Source organism: Berghia stephanieae, chromosome 11 (genome assembly GCF_034508935.2).
Source record: "Berghia stephanieae isolate SIO BIC M18660-M18661 chromosome 11, UCSD_Bste_1.3, whole genome shotgun sequence".
NCBI lineage: Eukaryota > Metazoa > Mollusca > Gastropoda > Nudibranchia > Aeolidiidae > Berghia > Berghia stephanieae.
In genome coordinates this window covers 1,019,620-1,039,213 of record NC_088370.1, presented here as the reverse complement: position 1 = coordinate 1,039,213, position 19,594 = coordinate 1,019,620, and the positions used below count along the sequence as shown (strand labels likewise).

General features: G+C 38.8%; 1 protein-coding gene across 3 annotated transcripts; it reads right to left on the bottom strand.

The window, feature by feature from the left end:
- Window positions 1-420: 420 nt before the first annotated feature.
- Window positions 421-11,629, bottom strand: LOC144956993 (uncharacterized). 3 transcript variants are annotated; one of them, XM_078887893.1, is made up of 4 exons: window positions 10,500-11,629; window positions 5,471-7,788; window positions 3,057-3,339; window positions 421-1,080 (listed from the first exon to the last, which is right to left on the bottom strand). In XM_078887893.1, exons 2-4 carry the CDS (start codon window positions 5,732-5,734, stop codon window positions 923-925), a joined length of 705 nt encoding a protein of 234 aa, XP_078744019.1. In that variant the 5' UTR covers window positions 5,735-7,788; window positions 10,500-11,629; the 3' UTR covers window positions 421-922. The 3 variants fall into 3 exon arrangements, with proteins under 3 accessions (XP_078744019.1, XP_078744018.1, XP_078744017.1); XM_078887892.1 differs by having other exon boundaries at window positions 5,471-5,792; window positions 11,542-11,629; XM_078887891.1 differs by having other exon boundaries at window positions 5,471-5,792; window positions 10,971-11,170.
- Window positions 11,630-19,594: the final 7,965 nt, after the last annotated feature.

Below are 19,594 nucleotides of genomic sequence, written 5' to 3'. Positions count from 1 at the left end.
AAGGAACCAAGATTGATAAAGATCTGAACAAGTGTGTATGAAAGGTGCCAGACAAAGAAAGAAAGAAACATACAAGAAAAAAAAATCAGCCGACCTTGACTGGGGATCGAACCTCAGACCTTCTGATTACCGGTAATCAGGTCTGAGAGAATTTGAGTAAATAGCCTTTTCTAAGGACTCAACTATGCGCCAAGTGAGAATTGAACTCAGGACTTTCCGATTCGAAAGCGGGTATCATACCACATGACCACATAAATTTGGTTGAGTCCTTTACAATCTAATTTCAATTGTTTCAAATCTGCTGATCCACCTTGAAATAATACTGAATTTAGACTCCAGGCTACATATTCGAAAGTTAGTGAACCAAACGTGGACGAGTAATCACAAGTACTAGTACTAGTACTGAAAATGAAAAACACATTTCTGTTCATATTTTCATGAATTTATTTTATCATATACTACACATTTACACATACAATACATTGTTATCTCGGTTTGTTTAAAATATGACTCTCTGCAATAGTCTAGGTTTTTGTTTGTTTTTTTTATCGACATAAACAACAGACTTGTTAATGTTATTTTCTATAATTGTAATGATATTAAATTTAGGCTTGTTAGATGCATGGTTTAAACACAGAGGTAAAGTTTTTGTTGGGAAATATTTATTGTGGGGGGAGAGAGAGAGATTGAATTGACTTTATCTCAAACACATAACAACGGACAATAAAGATGGTTATTATTTCAAAGTTACTTTTTATCTTAGTTGTATGTTTTTTAGTTATTTATTTATTTGTTGTTGTTGCATATCTCTTGACCTGCCCCTGCTCTTCCCCCTCCTCCTCCTCCTCTTCTTCCTCCTCCTTTCTCTTCCACCTTAGTCTTACAGGAAAGGTCCCCCCTGTTCTTGCTGTCACTGCCATGTCTATCCAACAGCTGCTAACGGTTGTTTCTTGTTCTCTCGTTGCTTTGGATTACAAACAGTTGGTTTTCTATAGGCTTTGGTCAGTAGATTTTTGGCAACCCTCTCTCGGTCGGATAATGTGCGAGATTTTGCATTACCCACAGCGCCAGTCTTGGATTCTGTCAAAACGAACAAAGGGAGAAAATCGAGATTAAAGTAAAACAAAGAAAAAACAAATAGAAATGTGACCAGTTATTTGTTTGTTTGTTTTCAAGGGTTTTACGGCGCTTGCAACCCATTAAGGTCATATCAGCGCCAGTAAAAAAGAAGAAAATGGGATAGTAAAAAGTTCCAGAATTACAATTAAAGCACACAAGAAAAGGGAAGACATAGGGGAACTGGTTCAATAAGAAACAAATGTTATAACACGTCTTTACAAAAAATTTCCTTTGGGATGCAATAAAGTATTATTATTATTATTAGATTCCAAGGCACACTATCAAAGTACTTCGTGTGAGATCACCTAAAAGTCTCCCAGACACAAGCACAGGTCCCCACTAAGAGGAACACACTCAAATATTTTACAAATCATATATAATACATATAAAGAAAACATAATACTGTGCATAACAGAGAGATGATTTACAAGGAAAAAAATATCATCTCCCAAAACTAACTATACATTTGACTGTTTCCCTCTCAGCCAGGGCATTTGGCCAGGACCAGGACATAACCAAGTAATCTCATTCCAAGACAAAGACAGAAAGCAAGTTGGAAAACAGATTTAGGAGGATAGAAGTAGAAGATGCAGTAAGTGCCTCCCTGTCCACTGTGGGAGGTCAGGAACCCCACCCAGTGTGACCAGTTGTCCGAAATGGTTCAGTGGAATTCTGATGCAACACTACAACTGCAGGACCAGAAAAATTGATTGACTTCAAGCAAGGTTGACTTTCTCCATTATCAATGCAATGGAACTGACTTGGATAAAGAACAGAAAACATGGGACCAACCAGAAGAGTTGACTTTAACTTAAACTTTAATCAGAACAATGTCAATTCGATTGTATTATTAATTATGCTAGAATAAACCTGATGCTTGAGACTGAATAGTAAGCCCAACTTTTAACATAAAAGTAAAAGTTAATTCACTCAAACCTAACAAAGGAATACTAAGCCGCTAGAATCTGTGAACTGTAAAAAAGTTTTAAACAAAATTGAATATAAAAGCTTCAAGAAAGAACAAAACACCAAACATAGAACGTTTTGGGTTCAAAACCCTTCTTCACCAACAACAATTACATAAATACATATTACTGGTTTTTAAGCAGGGTTGAATGAGTTAAAATAAATGTGGCTATGTTGTCTTTCTTGTGTTATGGTTGGAGTTGGAAGGTCCTGGGTTTGGAGTCCTGCTGTGAGCTGCGCATAGTTGAATCCTTGGAAATGGCTCTTTACTAACATTCTCTCACTGTACTCAGGTTTAAAATGAGAACTTGGCTGTTAACATAGATATAATACCACCAAACAGGCGTCATGCAGCATCTAAATTTGTCTGTCGTCAATCTGGAATTTAGTCACGTATTTATATCTTAATCTTAATTGTTTTTTGTTGTTGGCTGAAGAAGGGTTTTGAGCCCAAAACATTCCATGTTTGGCATTTTGTTCTTTTTTGAAGCTGTTATAATATTCCTTATTGTTTATTATATTTTTCAGTCCACAGTTTAGTATCACTTTATTTTATTTCTGAAACTTCAAAAACTTTCAATTTTCTTTTTCAGATTATTATCATTATAAATTCAAATGTTCTTCCTTTAGTTCATCCAACTGTGGCTATGTAGTCTTGTGGTATGACACTCGTTTTCGTATCGGAAGGTCCTGGGTTCAATCTTCGCTCGGCGCATCTTGGAAAAGGCTCTATACTCACATTCTCTCACTGTACTCAGGTATGTAATGAGTACCTGGCTGTTAACAGCTTTGTCTCTGTCGGAAAAAAAAATTGTAAGATCATCTAACAGACATCATGTCTTGCGCTGCATGTTACTTATTGCTGTTTGGCCCCTATGTAAAGCGCCTTGAGCATATTTTGTGGATATTGCGCTATAGAAAAGCTCAAGTTTTAAAATAAAATCAGTTTGACATGACGGGTCACAAAATACCTGAAGGTTTTGAAGATGCATCTCCTTTTTTCTTTTCTTTTGACGTGGGCACAACTTTGGGAACAGGTTTAGTTTTGGCATTCGTGTTATTGTTGGTGTTAGTGTTGGTGTTGGTGTTAGTGTTGGTGTTAGTTTTAGCGTTGGTGCTACTAGTCGCCGTTTTAGCATCCGATTTTCCTGTTTCTTTTTTGGGTGAAACTTTTTCTTCCGATTTTGAAGTGTCCAGTTTATGAGGATGTCCATTTTCTGGGTCATTTTTTAAAGTTGACTGCTTCGGCTCTGGCTATTTAAATTTTAAAAAAAAAAAAAGTTATAAATGAAGACCATGATATCCTTGGGGGGAAGGGGGGGGGATGAGATGCATTCAAACTACAGGGGTGGGGGGGGGGGGGAATCATCAACATGTAAAGTGTTGCTTTTGGTTGGTAACCCTTGTAAAGTGTTTTGAGCACATTTTATGGATATTACGAAATATATACAAACATAATATATTATAAATATGATCAAGTTTACTACACACTTCTCATAAGGTAATTAATACTCCTGATTATCCAATGAGCTGCCACATAATATGTGTAATACACATTGCATTATCTCGTCGGTGTGTCAAACACAGACTTTGTATGTATGAAGGCTAGCCCTATTCGTAGTCGTATCGAGTACGTATAACCACTATGTATGAAACCTGATGAGACGAGCTATACTTTTTAATAGTCTTTAAGGGTTATAAGATCCATGGGGCCGTAGCTTAAACCGATGTCTGTCACTGTCATTTTAAACGGATATTAGGAATTGCTTGCTACCCTTTGGATAAGATGATGGTCAATCCCGAAGTATTTTTCATCATACCCAATATTTACAGACCGAGCTTGGTTATTAGCACAGATTACATAGGACTAGTTTCGAAAACCCAAACGCATCCCTCCACACACCCCTACACACATACACGCACACACACACACACACACACACACACACACACACACACAGGCAGGAGCATAAAAGCTTTTAAAGTTGTAGAGGTATAACATTGATTGTAACGGTCTTCTATAGATAGAATGCGCTTGGCCAAGGTGTTCACAACATTGCCATCCGGAAGTATAACGGACCAACACACAAACTCTGTGTAACCATGAACTTTTATAGTCTGGTTAATACAGTTTAGTGAGAACAACTCACAAACGCGGATGGCAAAAACAATAACAAAGGCCTGAGTGACGTCATCTTCGAACTATCTATATTGTGTTCTTTTCTTTCCAATACTGATGAGTTTTTCGTCCAATGTTTATGTTATTGTGTTGTCTTGAAGAATGAAAACAACTCACCCAGTCGTGCCAGGTGGTAAAGTCGAAAGGATCGTATTTTGAATTATAAAATCAAACCGTGCTCATCCAGAGTGTTGTTTTTAACACACAACACACTTGGCACACGAGTCAAAGTATTGTTAAAACTTTTATTGTGGCTTTCCAGTTGTATAGTTCAGTGCGTTATCGCGCAAGTGTTATGATTAATTCTGGGATTGAAGTCTCTCTTGTTTCAATGCATTTTTGGTGTGTGAGTATATTTATAAGGATAACACATTGTTCTTGCATAGCTTTATTTATTGCTTTAATCGCAGAAGTTATGAAAGTAAATTTATATATATTTGTTCCATATTTTGTCTCTAAATATCGTCTGCTAGGTGGTAGGGAGAGTGTCTTGTCATTGAGAATTTCAAATGCTTTCCTCTCAACATCTCTTATGTAGTATTTGTTGTTCAATGCTTTTCAGTTTGCAATTCATTATTTTACCCGATTCTTTAATTATTCTATTTGATTTTGATTTCTCTTTCACTCCACGCCCTCCCCACTAGAGTATTAAACTGAAAGTTAATTTACAAAGTAGAAGGGAATTATAGATTTGCAACATTGTCTTTCTGCTAACATCAAAATTTCTACATTTTCGGAGAATCCTACATTCTTTGACAAAGTTTCCCAGAGATGCCGCCATCTACATGAGATTTGAAATTAATTGATTCGTCAACGATCACTCCTTAATATTATTTGGTTGTCTTGACAAGTTCAACTTTTTTTTTTCTTTCTTTTTTTTTAGTAGTAGTAGTAGTAGTAGTAGTAGTAGTAGTAGTAGTAGTAGTAGTAGTAGTAGTAGTAGTAGTAGCAGCAGGAGCAGCGGCAGTAGTAGTGATAGTGGTGGTGGTGGTGGTGGTGGTAGTAGTAGTAGTAGTAGTAGTAGTAGTAGTAGTACTCATTCTTCTTCTTCTTCTTCTTCAAGAGAGAGAGAGAGAGAGAGAGAGAGAGAGAGAGAGAGAGAGAGAGAGAGAGAGAGAGAGAGAGAGAGAGAGAGAGAGAGAGGTATAAAAAGAAGGGGAGGGAGAAGAAGAATTATTTGGATATTTTACATACGAATTTGCTCACCCTATTTTTAGGTGGATCTTGCAAGAAATTTGATCCAAATTGTTGTGGGGGTATCGCCATGTTGATTGAAGGTTGAACACCTTGATGGGCAATTTCTTGTGGGGGTATCGCCATGTTGATTGAAGGTTGAACACCTTGATGGGCAATTTCTTGTGGGGGTATCGCCATGTTGATTGAAGGTTGAACACCTTGATGGGCAATCATGAAATGATCCTCTTGGTACATTCCCAAAGAAAGTTTCTTTAAAGCTTTCGAGGACTTCATGTTCTTTGTGCTTCTTTTTTAGTCGTTACTGCTACTGCTAGGACCAGAGCCACTATGTCTAAAGAATAAAGCAAGGATATAGATGTATGCGTATAAAATAGCGATGAATCGTGAATTCTTATCTGAAAACTTAAAATACTGTGTGGCAAATTTATTAACAAAATAAGTATTGCACTGTGCATGTACACATTTGGTTGTAAAATATAAATGCACTTGGAGACGAATTTAGAGTGGTTCAGATTAATATTATGTTTTATTATTTAAAATTTGAATGGAAATGAAATGCAAAATTGTTCTCATATGTGTCGCTCAGTGAATATAAAAGACCACGCCACGACATGTTACAGATTGTTGACATTTTGAAGTTTTATAAGAAACAAAAGCAAAAGCAAACTAATTTTCCGCAGTCATTTGTTTCAGGCTGGGAAATACTTTCAATTCATTAACTTTTCCGACTGATGATTTCAAGATAAGGAATCTACACACGATCTAAATGTATACACCTTGGAATAATAATACATGGAAGGTAAGCGGCTTCGTTCGCGCAGTCGCAAAGTTGATGCCAGTGGGCAGAGCTTAGCCGCCATATTGAAAAGCCCAGGAAACGATTGTTTATCATAGAAACTATAGACTTGAGTGATGGAAAACATCTTGTGTTGCCGATTAAAACACTCACTTACTAAGGGAATTTAGTCATTGTGATGTTGTAAAATACCTTGCAAAGGCAATATTAATTAAATTATTTTCTTCGTTCAATTCTGAAGCCAAAGCACTATCACTACGCACGGTTCGATTTGCTTTGCTTGTTGGTTATGACATGATTATAAGGAAAAAGGGATGAGTATGAGTAAACACTTGTAAAATATCAAGCAACCGCACAGAAAGTCATGGAAGTGCAAGCTCGAATTAAAGATATCGAAAAATAAGAAGTGGATCCGGTCGGAATCGAACCTGCGTGCCACGAGACGGCATATTTCGCTTGGCCAAGAAGAGAGAACAGCAAGTTGACCATTCGGTCATCCGCTACCAATCTTTACTTGTTACTGGTCACAGTGGCTCAGTTGGTTAGAACGTTGGCTTCGTAACCAGGAGGTCTGGGGTTCGGTTCCCGACTGCGTCATACTCCTCAAAAGCAGAAAACCTCACATGAACCCAACCACAACCGAGCTATTTCGGTCAAGGACAAGTGCAGAAAGCAGACGTTACAAAAGATAAGGGGATAAAAGTAGAAGAAAGCATACATCTCCTGCAAGAATGCAGGAGGCCCTCCCAACCACCCTCTATTTTTAGCTGACTCTTACAGCACAAAATTTCGGGGTAGGAATCACATTTAAAACCAGGCCATGCTGGTTCGGATAAGTAAAACCAGGCCACCACTACACGACCCCAATTCTTAATCCTTTCACAGCTACATTAGATTTCACGTCAAATATGAGTCGATCCTGTACAGTTTTCATCACAGATTAGTCTAAAGCGCGCTCCAGTCGCATCACATGGACTATTTCTTGGTGAAACTGCATAAGTCAGTCATGTATAGACAAACGTACGTTTGGGTTTGGTTCGGTTCAACTCAAACCTAGCCATGAAATGGTTAATGGTGACAACTTAAAATGTGGACGTACCACTGCAGCTATAGCAGTAGTAGAGTAAGCTACCCAATTGCTGCTGGGTGGACAGGGGGAACCGGATAAAAATTCTGGCTGCAAAGGGACTCGAACCCGAGACCTTTGGCGTGACAGTCCAATGCTCTACCAACTGAACTAACGGGACCCCCGCTACTAGAGCTATGAATTACCATAATTCATTAAAAATTAAGTCACAAAATGCTATTTACATTTTATATTTATTTGTGTAAAGTGACAAAAAAAAAAGACATTATTACACAAATATCATGGTCACACAAAAAGGTTCATTGTTTGATCATAATTCACTAAGATTTCAAAATAAAACAAAAATCCCAGCAATTTCATTACTAGTTCATCATTAATAGTTATTACAGAAGTCTGTCATGGCGAGACTGGATTTTACGTCATTCATCATTCAATCAGAAGTCACTGAGAGGATGGGAACAATGCGGAGAAAGGATCATCATGGCGTCCTTTACAACACGGAGTAAGAAGATCAGCATGAACATTGTACAGATCTATGCCCCAACAAATGATGCAACAGATGAGGACAAAGATACATTTTATGGTCTGCTACAACAAGTCATTGACAAGTTGCCAAGGAAAGACATCAACATATTGATGGGAGATGCTAATGCAAAAGTGGGACGGGATAACGTAGGCTATGAAGGTATCATGGGACGTCATGGCATGGGAGAAATGAATGATAATGGTGAGAGATTTGCAAATTTCTGTGCATTCAACAGTTTGGTGATTGGAGGATCAGTGTTCCCCCATAAGAGGATCCACAAAGCAACTTGGGTCTCACCAGATGGTGTGACAGAGAATCAGATTGATCATTTTTGTATCTCTCGTAGATTCAGACGTTCATTGGAAGATGTGACAGTACGGAGAGGGGCAGATGTTGGATCAGACCACCACCTGCTATTGGCAAAGCTTAAGCTCCGACTTAGAAAACACGGGGCCAGATCACATACAAGAAGAAAATTCGAGGTGAATGCACTTGATGGGGAAAAGAATGAGGAATTCAAACTACAATTGAGTAATAGATTCCAACCTCTTACTGAGCTCGAGGAGGACATAGATGTAGAGTCACATTGGGCAAAGATCAAGGAAGTTTACATAACAACTTGCCACGAGGTATTGGGGGTAAAGAAATCGGAACATAAAGAATGGATAAGTCCAACCACCTTGGACCTTATTGAAAAGAGGAGAACAAGGAAGGAACAAGTGAATGCAAGCCGAACAAGGGCTTCAAGACTGGATGCACAAGAGCAGTATCGAGCCATAGCTAAGGAAGTCAAAAGATCTGTGAAGAAAGACAAGGAAGCATTCATGAACAGACTTGCAGAGAAAGCAGAAGCAGCAGCGACTGGAGGACACATGAGGATCCTTTATCAAACTACCAAGACACTTGCTGGAAAATATGGGAAACCAGAGGTACCAGTCAAAGACAAAGATGGGAAAACTATTTTTGGAAAAGAGGCTCAATCTGAACGATGGAGGGAACATTTCAACTGCCTTCTGAACAGACCACCACCAGACAACCAGCCAGAAATTTTGCCTGCAAGGAATGAGCTACCAATTAGCTGTGATCCACCATCGATAGCAGAGATTGTGGGTGCCATTAACAAGATGAAAAGGGGAAAGCTGCTGGACCAGACCAGATTCCACCGGAGGCTCTAAAAGTTGATGCGGAAAGAAATGCTGAGGCCCTGCACCCACTATTTGAGAGAATCTGGAATGACGGGATATTCCCAAAGGATTGGAAGGAAGGACATCTTATCAAGCTTCCAAAGAAAGGGGACCTCAGTAATTGTAATAATTATCGAGGCATCACTCTTCTTTCTATCCCAGGAAAGGTTTTCAACCGTATTATTTTAGAGAGAATTAAGAATGCAACAGATGCTAAACTGCGGGACGAACAGGCAGGTTTTCGGAAAAACCGTTCAACCACCGACCAGATTGCCTCTCTGCGAGTCATAGTGGAACAGTCTATAGAATGGAACTCTCCTCTTATTGTCAACTTTCTGGATTACGAGAAGGCTTTCGACAGTATTGACAGAGCAACATTGTGGAAAATTCTGGCACATTATGGACTCCCTGAAAAGATAGTAAACCTCATTAAGGAAATGTATGAAGGATCAAGTTGCAGGGTTGTACATGAAGATCAGCTGACTGACAGCTTTGAAATTAAGACTGGTGTCAAGCAGGGATGCTTGCTCTCTCCATTCCTGTTCATCCTTGCCATTGATTGGCTAATGAAGGAAACCTCCAAAGGGAGAAGAAATGGGATACAGTGGACCCCCTGGACACAGTTGGATGATCTGGATTTTGCAGATGATCTGGCTCTTTTGTCCCACACCCAGGACCAGATGCAAGCAAAAACCACAATTATAAACAGCCTCTCGGAATCAATTGGTCTAAGAATACACCCTGCAAAGTCAAAGGTCTTGAGGATAGGTATGCGTCAAAGGGAGCAGATCAAAGTAAAAGATCAGGAACTCGAAGATATAGACACTTTCTGCTATCTCGGAAGTATAATTGACAAGGATGGAGCACGGAAGCAGAGGTGAAAGCACGAATAGGAAAGGCACAGGCTGCATTCACATCTTTGAACAGAGTTTGGAGAACTAAAGATATCTCCCTTCAACTAAAGCTAAGACTTTTCAACTCAAACGTGAAGTCTGTCCTACTGTATGGATGTGAAACTTGGAACGCATCACAGGCATGTATAAGGAGGGTACAGATTTTTGTAAACAGGTGCATGCGTAAGCTACTCAGAATAAAATGGATGGATAGAATAAAAAATGAAGAAGTATGGAAAAGAACACAGCAGAAACCAGTAGGAGAGGATATAGGAAGAAGACGATGGAGGTGGATTGGACACACGCTTAGAAAGAATGACTCAACTATAACAAAGAAAGTATTGGACTGGAACCCTCAGGGCAGAAGATCAAGGGGAAGGCCACGAGGAACATGGAGAAGAATTAAAGAAGCTGATATACAGAGAAGTGGTAAGACCTGGAATGAGATAAAAAAGTTGGCTCAGGATAGAGAAGGATGGAAACTGTTTGTCTGTGGCCTATACCCTGACCCAGGGTGAAAAAGGCAATGATGATGATCATTCAATCCTCTACAGTTCAGAAATTAGCCCCTGTGATGCGACTCGAGCCCTCCGAGTGCTCGAGGTGAAAGTTGTAGCGGATGGAATGATGTTTGACGTGAAATCCAGCCTAGCCAGGAAAGGGTTATACACAAACATTTTTGCCTCTTTAAAAAAATCACACAAGTTAATAATGACATTGTTACTGCCCTGTAAATAAAATGAATTTGTAAAGAACTTGACGGCTTTTACACATTAGCTTCTTTTTCAATTGTTCACTGTACAGTTTACCAGCATAGAAATACCTGACCTGAATATATTTCTCAGCTATTGCTTTTAGTAGAAGAATCAAATGATTCTCAGTCCCCTCATGATCAAACATGTGAGAATGAAATAATGTTGAAAAAACGGGTTTATTGACGAAAGACTTCATCATGAAGTTCATGATGCTTAGCAAAAGCTTATGGCAATCATATCGATTGAAATGAAAATGATCTTGACCTACAGTTGCAACATATATTCTGAAATGCTTTTCAGAAATTAAACAGACATCAATAACTCCACTAGAAGGAATTTGCAACCCCCCTTTGTTCTTAACATCCACTGATCATCGCGATTCGGATTTCCACCGATGAGTGAATCACCGTAACTATGGCCGTAACGAAGGAATGTTTTGGTTTACCCAATATGGCGGAAGCGGCCAACGGTTGGCTTCAGTATTATGACGTCATCCTCCTTCCATCTATTTTTATTCCAAGGTATACACATAAGGCTGTTTTTCGATTGAGACTGATTTTGGAGGTTCTTTCTTAGTCCAACGAGTATATAATCTCATTTCTTCGTCCAAATAATATTGTGCTCGTACCCAACATTATAATTATATTATGTTTGCGTATGAGTAAGAGGGACCCTTATCACTTATCATACGGGGGGGGGGGGGGGGAAAGAGATATGAAAAGCATTTCACTAAAAAGATCAATCTTCAATGTATAATAAAGATATCTGAGAGATCGAACAGTCGATTTCCCGGCAGATGTGCAAGAAAAATAATTGGATAAAAAAAAAAAGAGAGATACTTCCACGAAATCCGATCAATGATTGGAAATTATGTTTGTTTACTGTGGGCAACCAAATTGGGGTATATTCAAAATTATTTCTGAAACTGAAGAGTTCGGATTTTTCAAGGTACCACGTAGATAATAAAGAGTAACAAGAGTGAGAGATGAAAATGTTACCCACCGCTTCAATAATTTACTATGTACTATTCTGTTGCAATGACCCAGATGAAGAAGATTGAGTTTAATGTCAAAATAATCAGAAAATAAAAGAAATTTAAGAATTTGAAGTTAAAGAAACAAAAATAACTCGTCTCAATGAAGACATTTCAAAATTATATTATCGTTGGTGGTAGAAGCTGTGGACTGTAAAAAAATAATCAAATAAATAAAATTCCCTTCATTCATCCCATAGGGGAAATGTTTCTCTAGGGTCTATTCCAAGGGAAGACTGGAATAACCCAGGCGTTAGCCGCAGTGCAGACCGCAAATTGAGCTAGGGCGAGGTGACTTGCTCAAGGCCACACAGCGCAGCGGCGAGTGATCGAACTCGGTACCTTTTGGGTACGAAGCAAAGACCGTACCGCTGAGCCACGCTGTAAGTAATAAATAAAAATAAGTATTAGAACAGCTTCAAAAAAAAGACGAAACACCAAACACGGGACGTTTCGGGATTAAAGACCTCTTTAGTCAGCAATAAAAACAATAAAAAACATAAATACATTACATAAAAAAACAGAGAGCAATATCCACTAAACGTACTCAAAGTACTTTACAAGTGGTCCCTAGCAACTCTTAACGCGTATGACGAAAAATGAAGCCTTTAAGGCGATATTACAGTTTTCTTTGTCGGACAGAGACAACGCTGTTAGAGAAATGTTTGGCGCATCCTTTCGGTATATATAAGATCTTGAAATCTTAAGATTCTGAAACAGTCAGAGTTTGTTGGAAATGAGAGGCGTGATATCAAAGTGTAGATTTTTTTTTTTTAATTCGCACATTCATAATTCATGCAGCGCATTTTCTCAATGCCCTTCTCAAAACTTCATTTGATGCTCTGGTAAGCCATAAGGAATCAAATGTCTATTTCATACAGTACAAGTCACCTGTTAAGCACCCTCTCACATTAATTGTCAATGCCTAAATCAAACATTTAATTTACTCATTCACTCCAGAGTCGAATATTGTATGTATAGTGTGAGCCCAATTTTTAAATCTTTTAAAATAATTTAATAGCCTAACCGCACCAGCTACAAACTATAATATTTATTTTAGTTTGTGTAGACCTGTTGTTAGTGAGGCAAATAATTTACCAAAAACTTGAGCAATTGAGCATTTATATAGAGCAATATCCACTAAACGTGCTCAACGTGCTTTACAAGGGGTCCCTATCAACTCTTAACGCGTATGATGAAACATGAAGCCTTTAAGGCGATATTACATTTTTCTTTGTCGGACAGAGACAACGCTGTTAGCGGCCAGGTATTCATTTTACACCTGAGTACAATGAAATAATGTGAATCAAGAGCCTTTTTTCAAAGACTCAACTGTGCGAGACTCGAACCCTGGACCTTCTAAAGGTTGGTGTCATACCACTGAACGACCAACTGTGCCACCTAAACATTGTGATTCAATCGTTTGTAAAACTAGGAATAAAAGGATTACGTTCTGAAAAGTGAAGGTGATACTTTTTTTAAATGGTTAACTTGAGCTTTTATACAGCACAATATCCACTAAACATGCTCAATGCGCTTTACAAAGGGTCCCTGACCAACAGCAACACGTAATATTATGTAGAATGAGACATGACGCCTGTTAGGCGACATTACGATTTTTTCCGACAGAGACTGGCTCGATCGCCATGGAATTTTTTATTCACTATTTATTGTCTACAGGCACTTTTCTATTCACTTCGTCTCTTGTTATTATCGGCATAAGTGCCTGCTCCACTCACTTTCCAAATCGAATCTTGAAATATTTAATATTTCTCTACAGTCTGTCTGTATTTTAAGTTATGGACTAAAAAAAAAATTTAAAAATTGAGCTTTATACAGCGCAATATCCACTAATGTGCTCAGAGCGCTTTACAGGGGGTCCCTGGTCAACAGCAACATTTAACATGTAGGACGGGACATGCCGCCTGTTAGGCGATATTACACTTTGTCGGACAGAGGCAACACTGTTAACAGCCAGGTACTCATTTTACACCTGAGTATGGTGAGAGAATGTGAGTAAAGAGCCTTTTTCCAAGGACTCAACAATGCGCTTAGCGCGAGGCTCGAACCCAGGACCTTCCGATCCGAAAGCGAGTGTCATGCCACAAGACCACATAGCCGACTAATGTTTTTATAGCTTTTTGTCATTTGTGGAAGAAGGGATTTTTTTGAAGTTACTTTGCCACTGAGAGACCTTCTTTTGCGACTACGTAAACTTTCTGATTGAATCGATTGTTATTTATTTAATCCGAACAAGCGACCACCTGAGCTCTAGCCCTTCGGTCTTGTGCCATGACGTAGAAGTTAGACGTCTTTTGTAGTTGTTCCAGGTGACTATAAAGTGTGTTACTGATGCTTGGATTTGATCGGAGGAATGTGCATCTCAGATCTTCAAGAGGATGACAATGAATCGATTGTTCAAAGCAGCACTCACTGTAAAACTATGAATAACAAGCTAAAGGTCTGATGAGGTGTGTGTGTGTGTGTGTGTGTGTGTGTGTGTGTGTGTGTGTGTGTGTGAAGCAGGACCAGACAAAGACCGGAAAGAAGAATACAAGAGGAAAATACTTGGGCACTTATATAACGCAATATCCACTAAACGTTCTTAAAGGGCTTTACAAGGGGTCCCTGGCCAACAGCAACACATAGCATGTAGGACGTGACATGACGCCTGCTAGGCGATAATATTATTTCTTCGGACAGAGACAACGCTGTTAACGGCCAGGTACTCATTTTATACATGAGTACGATGAGAGAATGTGAGTAAAGAGTCTTTTCCAAGTATTCAACTATGCGCCTGGGCGAGGCTCATGACCCAAGACCTCCGATCCGAAAGCAGGTATCATACCACATACCACATGGTACTTTTTTATTGATATAATAATTTAGCTCGCACTTTTCGTATCATTTATTATATGGGTTGTAGACACAAAATTACACTTCGAAAATGTTCCAAATCATCAATATTATTTGTGTGGTTATGTGGTCTAGTGGTATGACACTCGCTTTCGGATCGGAAGTTCCCGGGTTCGAGTCTCGCTCGGCGCATAGTTGATTCCTTGGAGAAGGCTCTTTACTCACATTCTCTCACCGTACTCAGGTGTAAATGAGTACCTGGCCGTTAACAGTGTTGTCTCTGTTCGAAAAAAATTGTAACATCGCCTAACAGGCGTCATGTCCCGTCCTAAATGTTAAATGTCGTTGTTGGTCAGGGACCCCTTGTAAAGCGCTTTGAGCACATTTAGTGGATATTGCGCTATAAAAAAAAGCTCAATTTAATTTAATTTTAAATGATCAATATTATATAATATATTTTTGAATGGTTGACCCAAGCCATACAGCTCTAAAACTATACAAATTAGAACTCTTCTGATAACTTCGTCATAATTTCTAATAAATTTGCCATACAATTTCCAAGTTTCAATCTCCAACTCCCCCTATTAAGCGAGATAGAGCCACAAACCAGAATAAATAAAACACAGAAAAGCGTCCCATATTTTCCGGGTTTGTTCTGTCTTTGTCATCCAAATAAATGACACATTTGAAACTGATTAACCTTTTAAGTTATGAATAGATTTTCAAAACTCACGATTTTTACTCAGTGGAGATAGGGCTTTGATTTGAACGTAATATTTCCCACAAAAATAGAAACGCAATTCATAGTCATTGCTAATTTGTCTGCGAAAACTATTCTATTCCCTAACAGGCGTCATGTCTCGTCCTATATGATAAGTGTTGCTGTTGGCTAGGGGCCCCTTGTAAAGCGCCTTGCGCACGTTTTGTTCATATTCCGCTATATAAATGCTCTAGGCATCTATCACGTGATAATTCTCATTATACATAAAAATAGTAACAACCACTATACGATTTTTGATTGGATGTCACAATGTAAACACGTTAAGAGACCCATATAACAAACAATTAACCAGTAGATTTTTGACCAATCAAAACATGGAATTTGTGACAGACCTTCACACGTGCTCGGACAAACATATTTAGTTGTTTATAAACAATAACGTGAATGAAATCGACATCTCTCTGATCATTGTTTTTTTGTTTTTATACCGCCAAATGGGTGACTAGTTATCACACGATTTTCTCTATCATAATGTAAATGTTTAAGTTTACACAAAGTTGTCTGTTTGTTCTTTTGATCAAGCAATAGAACATTGGGTATTTTACTTAGACACATACCATCGATAGTAAAACATGTGTAGTTCGCTATATTACCCAAGCACTGCCATTGTTTACATTATGCCGACTGTCCGAGAGGTGTGGTTATCTATGTGTCTATTGCAATGTCCTTGGTCTATTGGAAAGCGGCATGACTATTTTGAACGTATAATGAGCATGATCACGTGGTGGATACGTAATACGGATGGATGCGTGATGCATGGCCTGTGTGATCTGGCAAACCTCTCTATCACATTATGGGATCCATTGGTCGCAGTGATGCATGGCCTGTGAGATCTGGCAAACCTCTCTGTCAAATTATGGGATCCACTGGTCGCAGTGATGCATGGCCTGTGTGATCTGGCAAACCTCTCTATCAAATTATGGGATCCACTGGTCGCAGTGATGCATGGTCTGTGTGATCTGGCAAACCTCTCTATCAAATTATGGGATCCACTGGTCGCAGTGATACATGGCCTGTGTGATCTGGCAAACCTCTATCAAATTATGGGATCCATTGGTCGCAGTGATGCATGGCCTGTGTGATCTGGCAAACCTCTCTATCAAATTATGGGATCCACTGGTCGCAGTGATGCATGGACTGTGTGATCTGGCAAACCTCTCTATCAAATTATGGGATCCACTGGTCGCAGTGATGCATGGCCTGTGTGATCTGGCAAACCTCTCTAACAAATTATGGGATCCATTGGTCGCAGTGATGCATGGCCTGTATGATCTGGCAAACCTCTATCAAATTATGGGATCCATTGGTCGCAGTGATGCATGGCCTGTATGATCTGGCAAACCTCTCTGTCAAATTATGGGATCCACTGGTCGCAGTGATGCATGGCCTGTGTGATCTGGCAAACCTCTATCAAATTATGGGATCCATTGGTCGCAGTGATGCATGGCCTGTGTGATCTGGCAAACCTCTCCATCAAATTATGGGATCCATTGGTCGCAGTGATACATGGCCTGTGTGATCTGGCAAACCTCTCTATCAAATTATAGGATCCATTGGTCGCAGTGATGCATGGCCCGTGTGATCTGGCAAACCTCTCCATCAAATTATGGGATCCATTGGTCGCAGTGATACATGGCCTGTGTGATCTGGCAAACCTCTCTATCAAATTATAGGATCCATTGGTCGCAGTGCAGTCAATGTCACAATGTGAATCTGAAGTTGTTTTTTTTAAAATACAAATTTGAAATTTAATAATAAGCGTATTTATTCTGCTCGACCTAAACTTATTTGCAGGTCTGTTAAGCCAGTTCATTATGGGCTCATTATTCTAGTGAGGATCTTTTTTTTTAAAATGACGTAAAATATTTCATTTTACAACAATGTTAGACTAGACTCATAATAGCCTTCAACAGTCATGTCGTCACTTCCCTCGTAATGACGCATAGTAACTTATTAACTGGCTCTAAACTATCGGAAAAATCGCTGACGCCCTTATGAAATATTTCTCCGACGAGTATAAAAGTGTATCCAGAGGAGAAAAACATTATACATATGATCATGTTTTGACTTTTATACATTCTGATCACATGACATATGAAAAGTTCTAGCCAGCATGAAGAATAAAAAGTACCGATTTTCTTTGTTTAGAACCACGCTGCTCGCCGTTGCTGGTCGACGTGACATCAGACTATTGAATCGAATTGGGTTAGCATGTGAGACCTGAATATATGTACACATCGATTCTGCTCAATGAATCACTAGAACTTAAAACAAGTTTTCTAATTTAGACAATTTTCGGCATCAATACACTGGCGGGTTTTGTGGTTTTATTGTGGGTTCGAGTCCAAACGATAAGCTCAATGGTCTGGATTCGAACTAGTATGCGCCTTTTGATTATGGCTCTCGTTACCAGTTGCGCCACTAAAACCTACAACACAAACGGCTCAGGTTTAATCTAGGGGTGATTAAGAATAGCCGTAGGGTCCCTTATAACTTAATTGTATTAATAACAAGTGAGTCAAGACAATAGCAACGCCCAATACAATACTAACAATTCTATACATGTTTAAGTAGATTGTTACAGGAAAAGACAAAGAGAATAAGTGGAAGGTAGAATGAAAACTAGGGATGATATAATTTTATGTTCAATTCTTGCCCGCTCAGTCTCGCTCAATCTCGCTCAGTCTCGCTCAATCTCGTTCAATCGCTCAATCTCGTTCAATCTCTCAATATCGTTCAATCTCGCTCAATCTCGCTTAATCTTGTTCAATCTCGATCAATCTCGCTCAATGTCGCTAAATCTCCCTCATTCTCTCTAAATCTCGGCCAATCTCGCTTAATCTTGCTTAATCTTGCTCAATCTCGCTCAATCTTGCACAATCTCGATAAATCTCGCTCAATCTCGCACAATCGTTCAATATCGCTCAATCTCCCTCGTTCGTACAATATCGCTCAATCTCGCTCAATATCATTCAATCTCGCTCCATCTCCCTTAATCTAAAAAAAATCCCGCTCAATCTCGCTCAGTCTCGCTCATTCTTGCTCAATCTCGATCAATTTCACTCAATCTCGCTTAATCTCGCTCAATCGTTCAATATCGCTCAATCTCGTTCAATCTCTTAATCTCGCTCAATCTCGCTTAATATCGTTCAGTTTCGCTCAGTCTCGCTTATCCTCGAACAATCTTGCTCAATCTGGCTCAATCTCGCACAATCTCCCTCAATCTCGCTATATCTCGCTCAATCTCGTTCAATCTCGCTCAATCTCGTTCAATCTTGCTTAATCTCGCTCAATCGTTCAATCTCGCTCCATCGTTCAATCTCGTTCAATCACGCTCAATCTCGCTTAATCTTGCGCAATCTCGCTAAATGTCGCACAATATCGCTCACTCTCGCTAAATCTCGCTCAATCTCGATCAATTTTGCTTCATCTTTTCTCAATCTCGCTCAATCTTGCTCAATCGCGTTCAATCTCGCCCAGTCTCTATATTAATAAAAATTGAGAGACATTAACGAGAATGAGCGATTATTATTATTATTATTATTATTATTATTATTATTATTATTATTATTATTATTATTATTATTATTATTATTATTATTATTATTATTATTATTATTATTATTATTATTATTATTATTATTATTATTATTATCATTGTCATTATCATTATCACTACTACTACTACTACTACTACTACTACTACTACTACTACTACTACTACTACTACTACTACTACTACTACTACTACTACTACTACTACTACTACTACTACTACTACTACCACTAATATGTCTTTTTTTTTTATCTTCCATTATTTTCTGGTTGGTTCTGTTCCCTGACGCTGACCTTTTCTTATCAATTCGATCACCCCCCCCCCCCTCCTGGGGCACCCTATCCTCTACCCACGCCACGCAAACATTTCATTCATACTGCAACCACCATTGAGTACAGACGATACAAGTTATTTTATTTTTAAAATTTATTTTCCACGTTTATTTATGTATTGTTGTGCTGACGAAGGGTTTGTACCCGAAACGTCCATTGTCTGTTTTGTTCCCATACGAATCCTCTCCATTTTCACTCTTTCGTTAGTATTTTACGATCACCAGCTTCAGGCAGCCCCTACCGTTTTCTAAAATTAATGGTTTGTAGTACTGATAATATCGGATACGCGGTATAATCTCAAATATCGAATACTGTCTATTTTTATGGTGCCCTT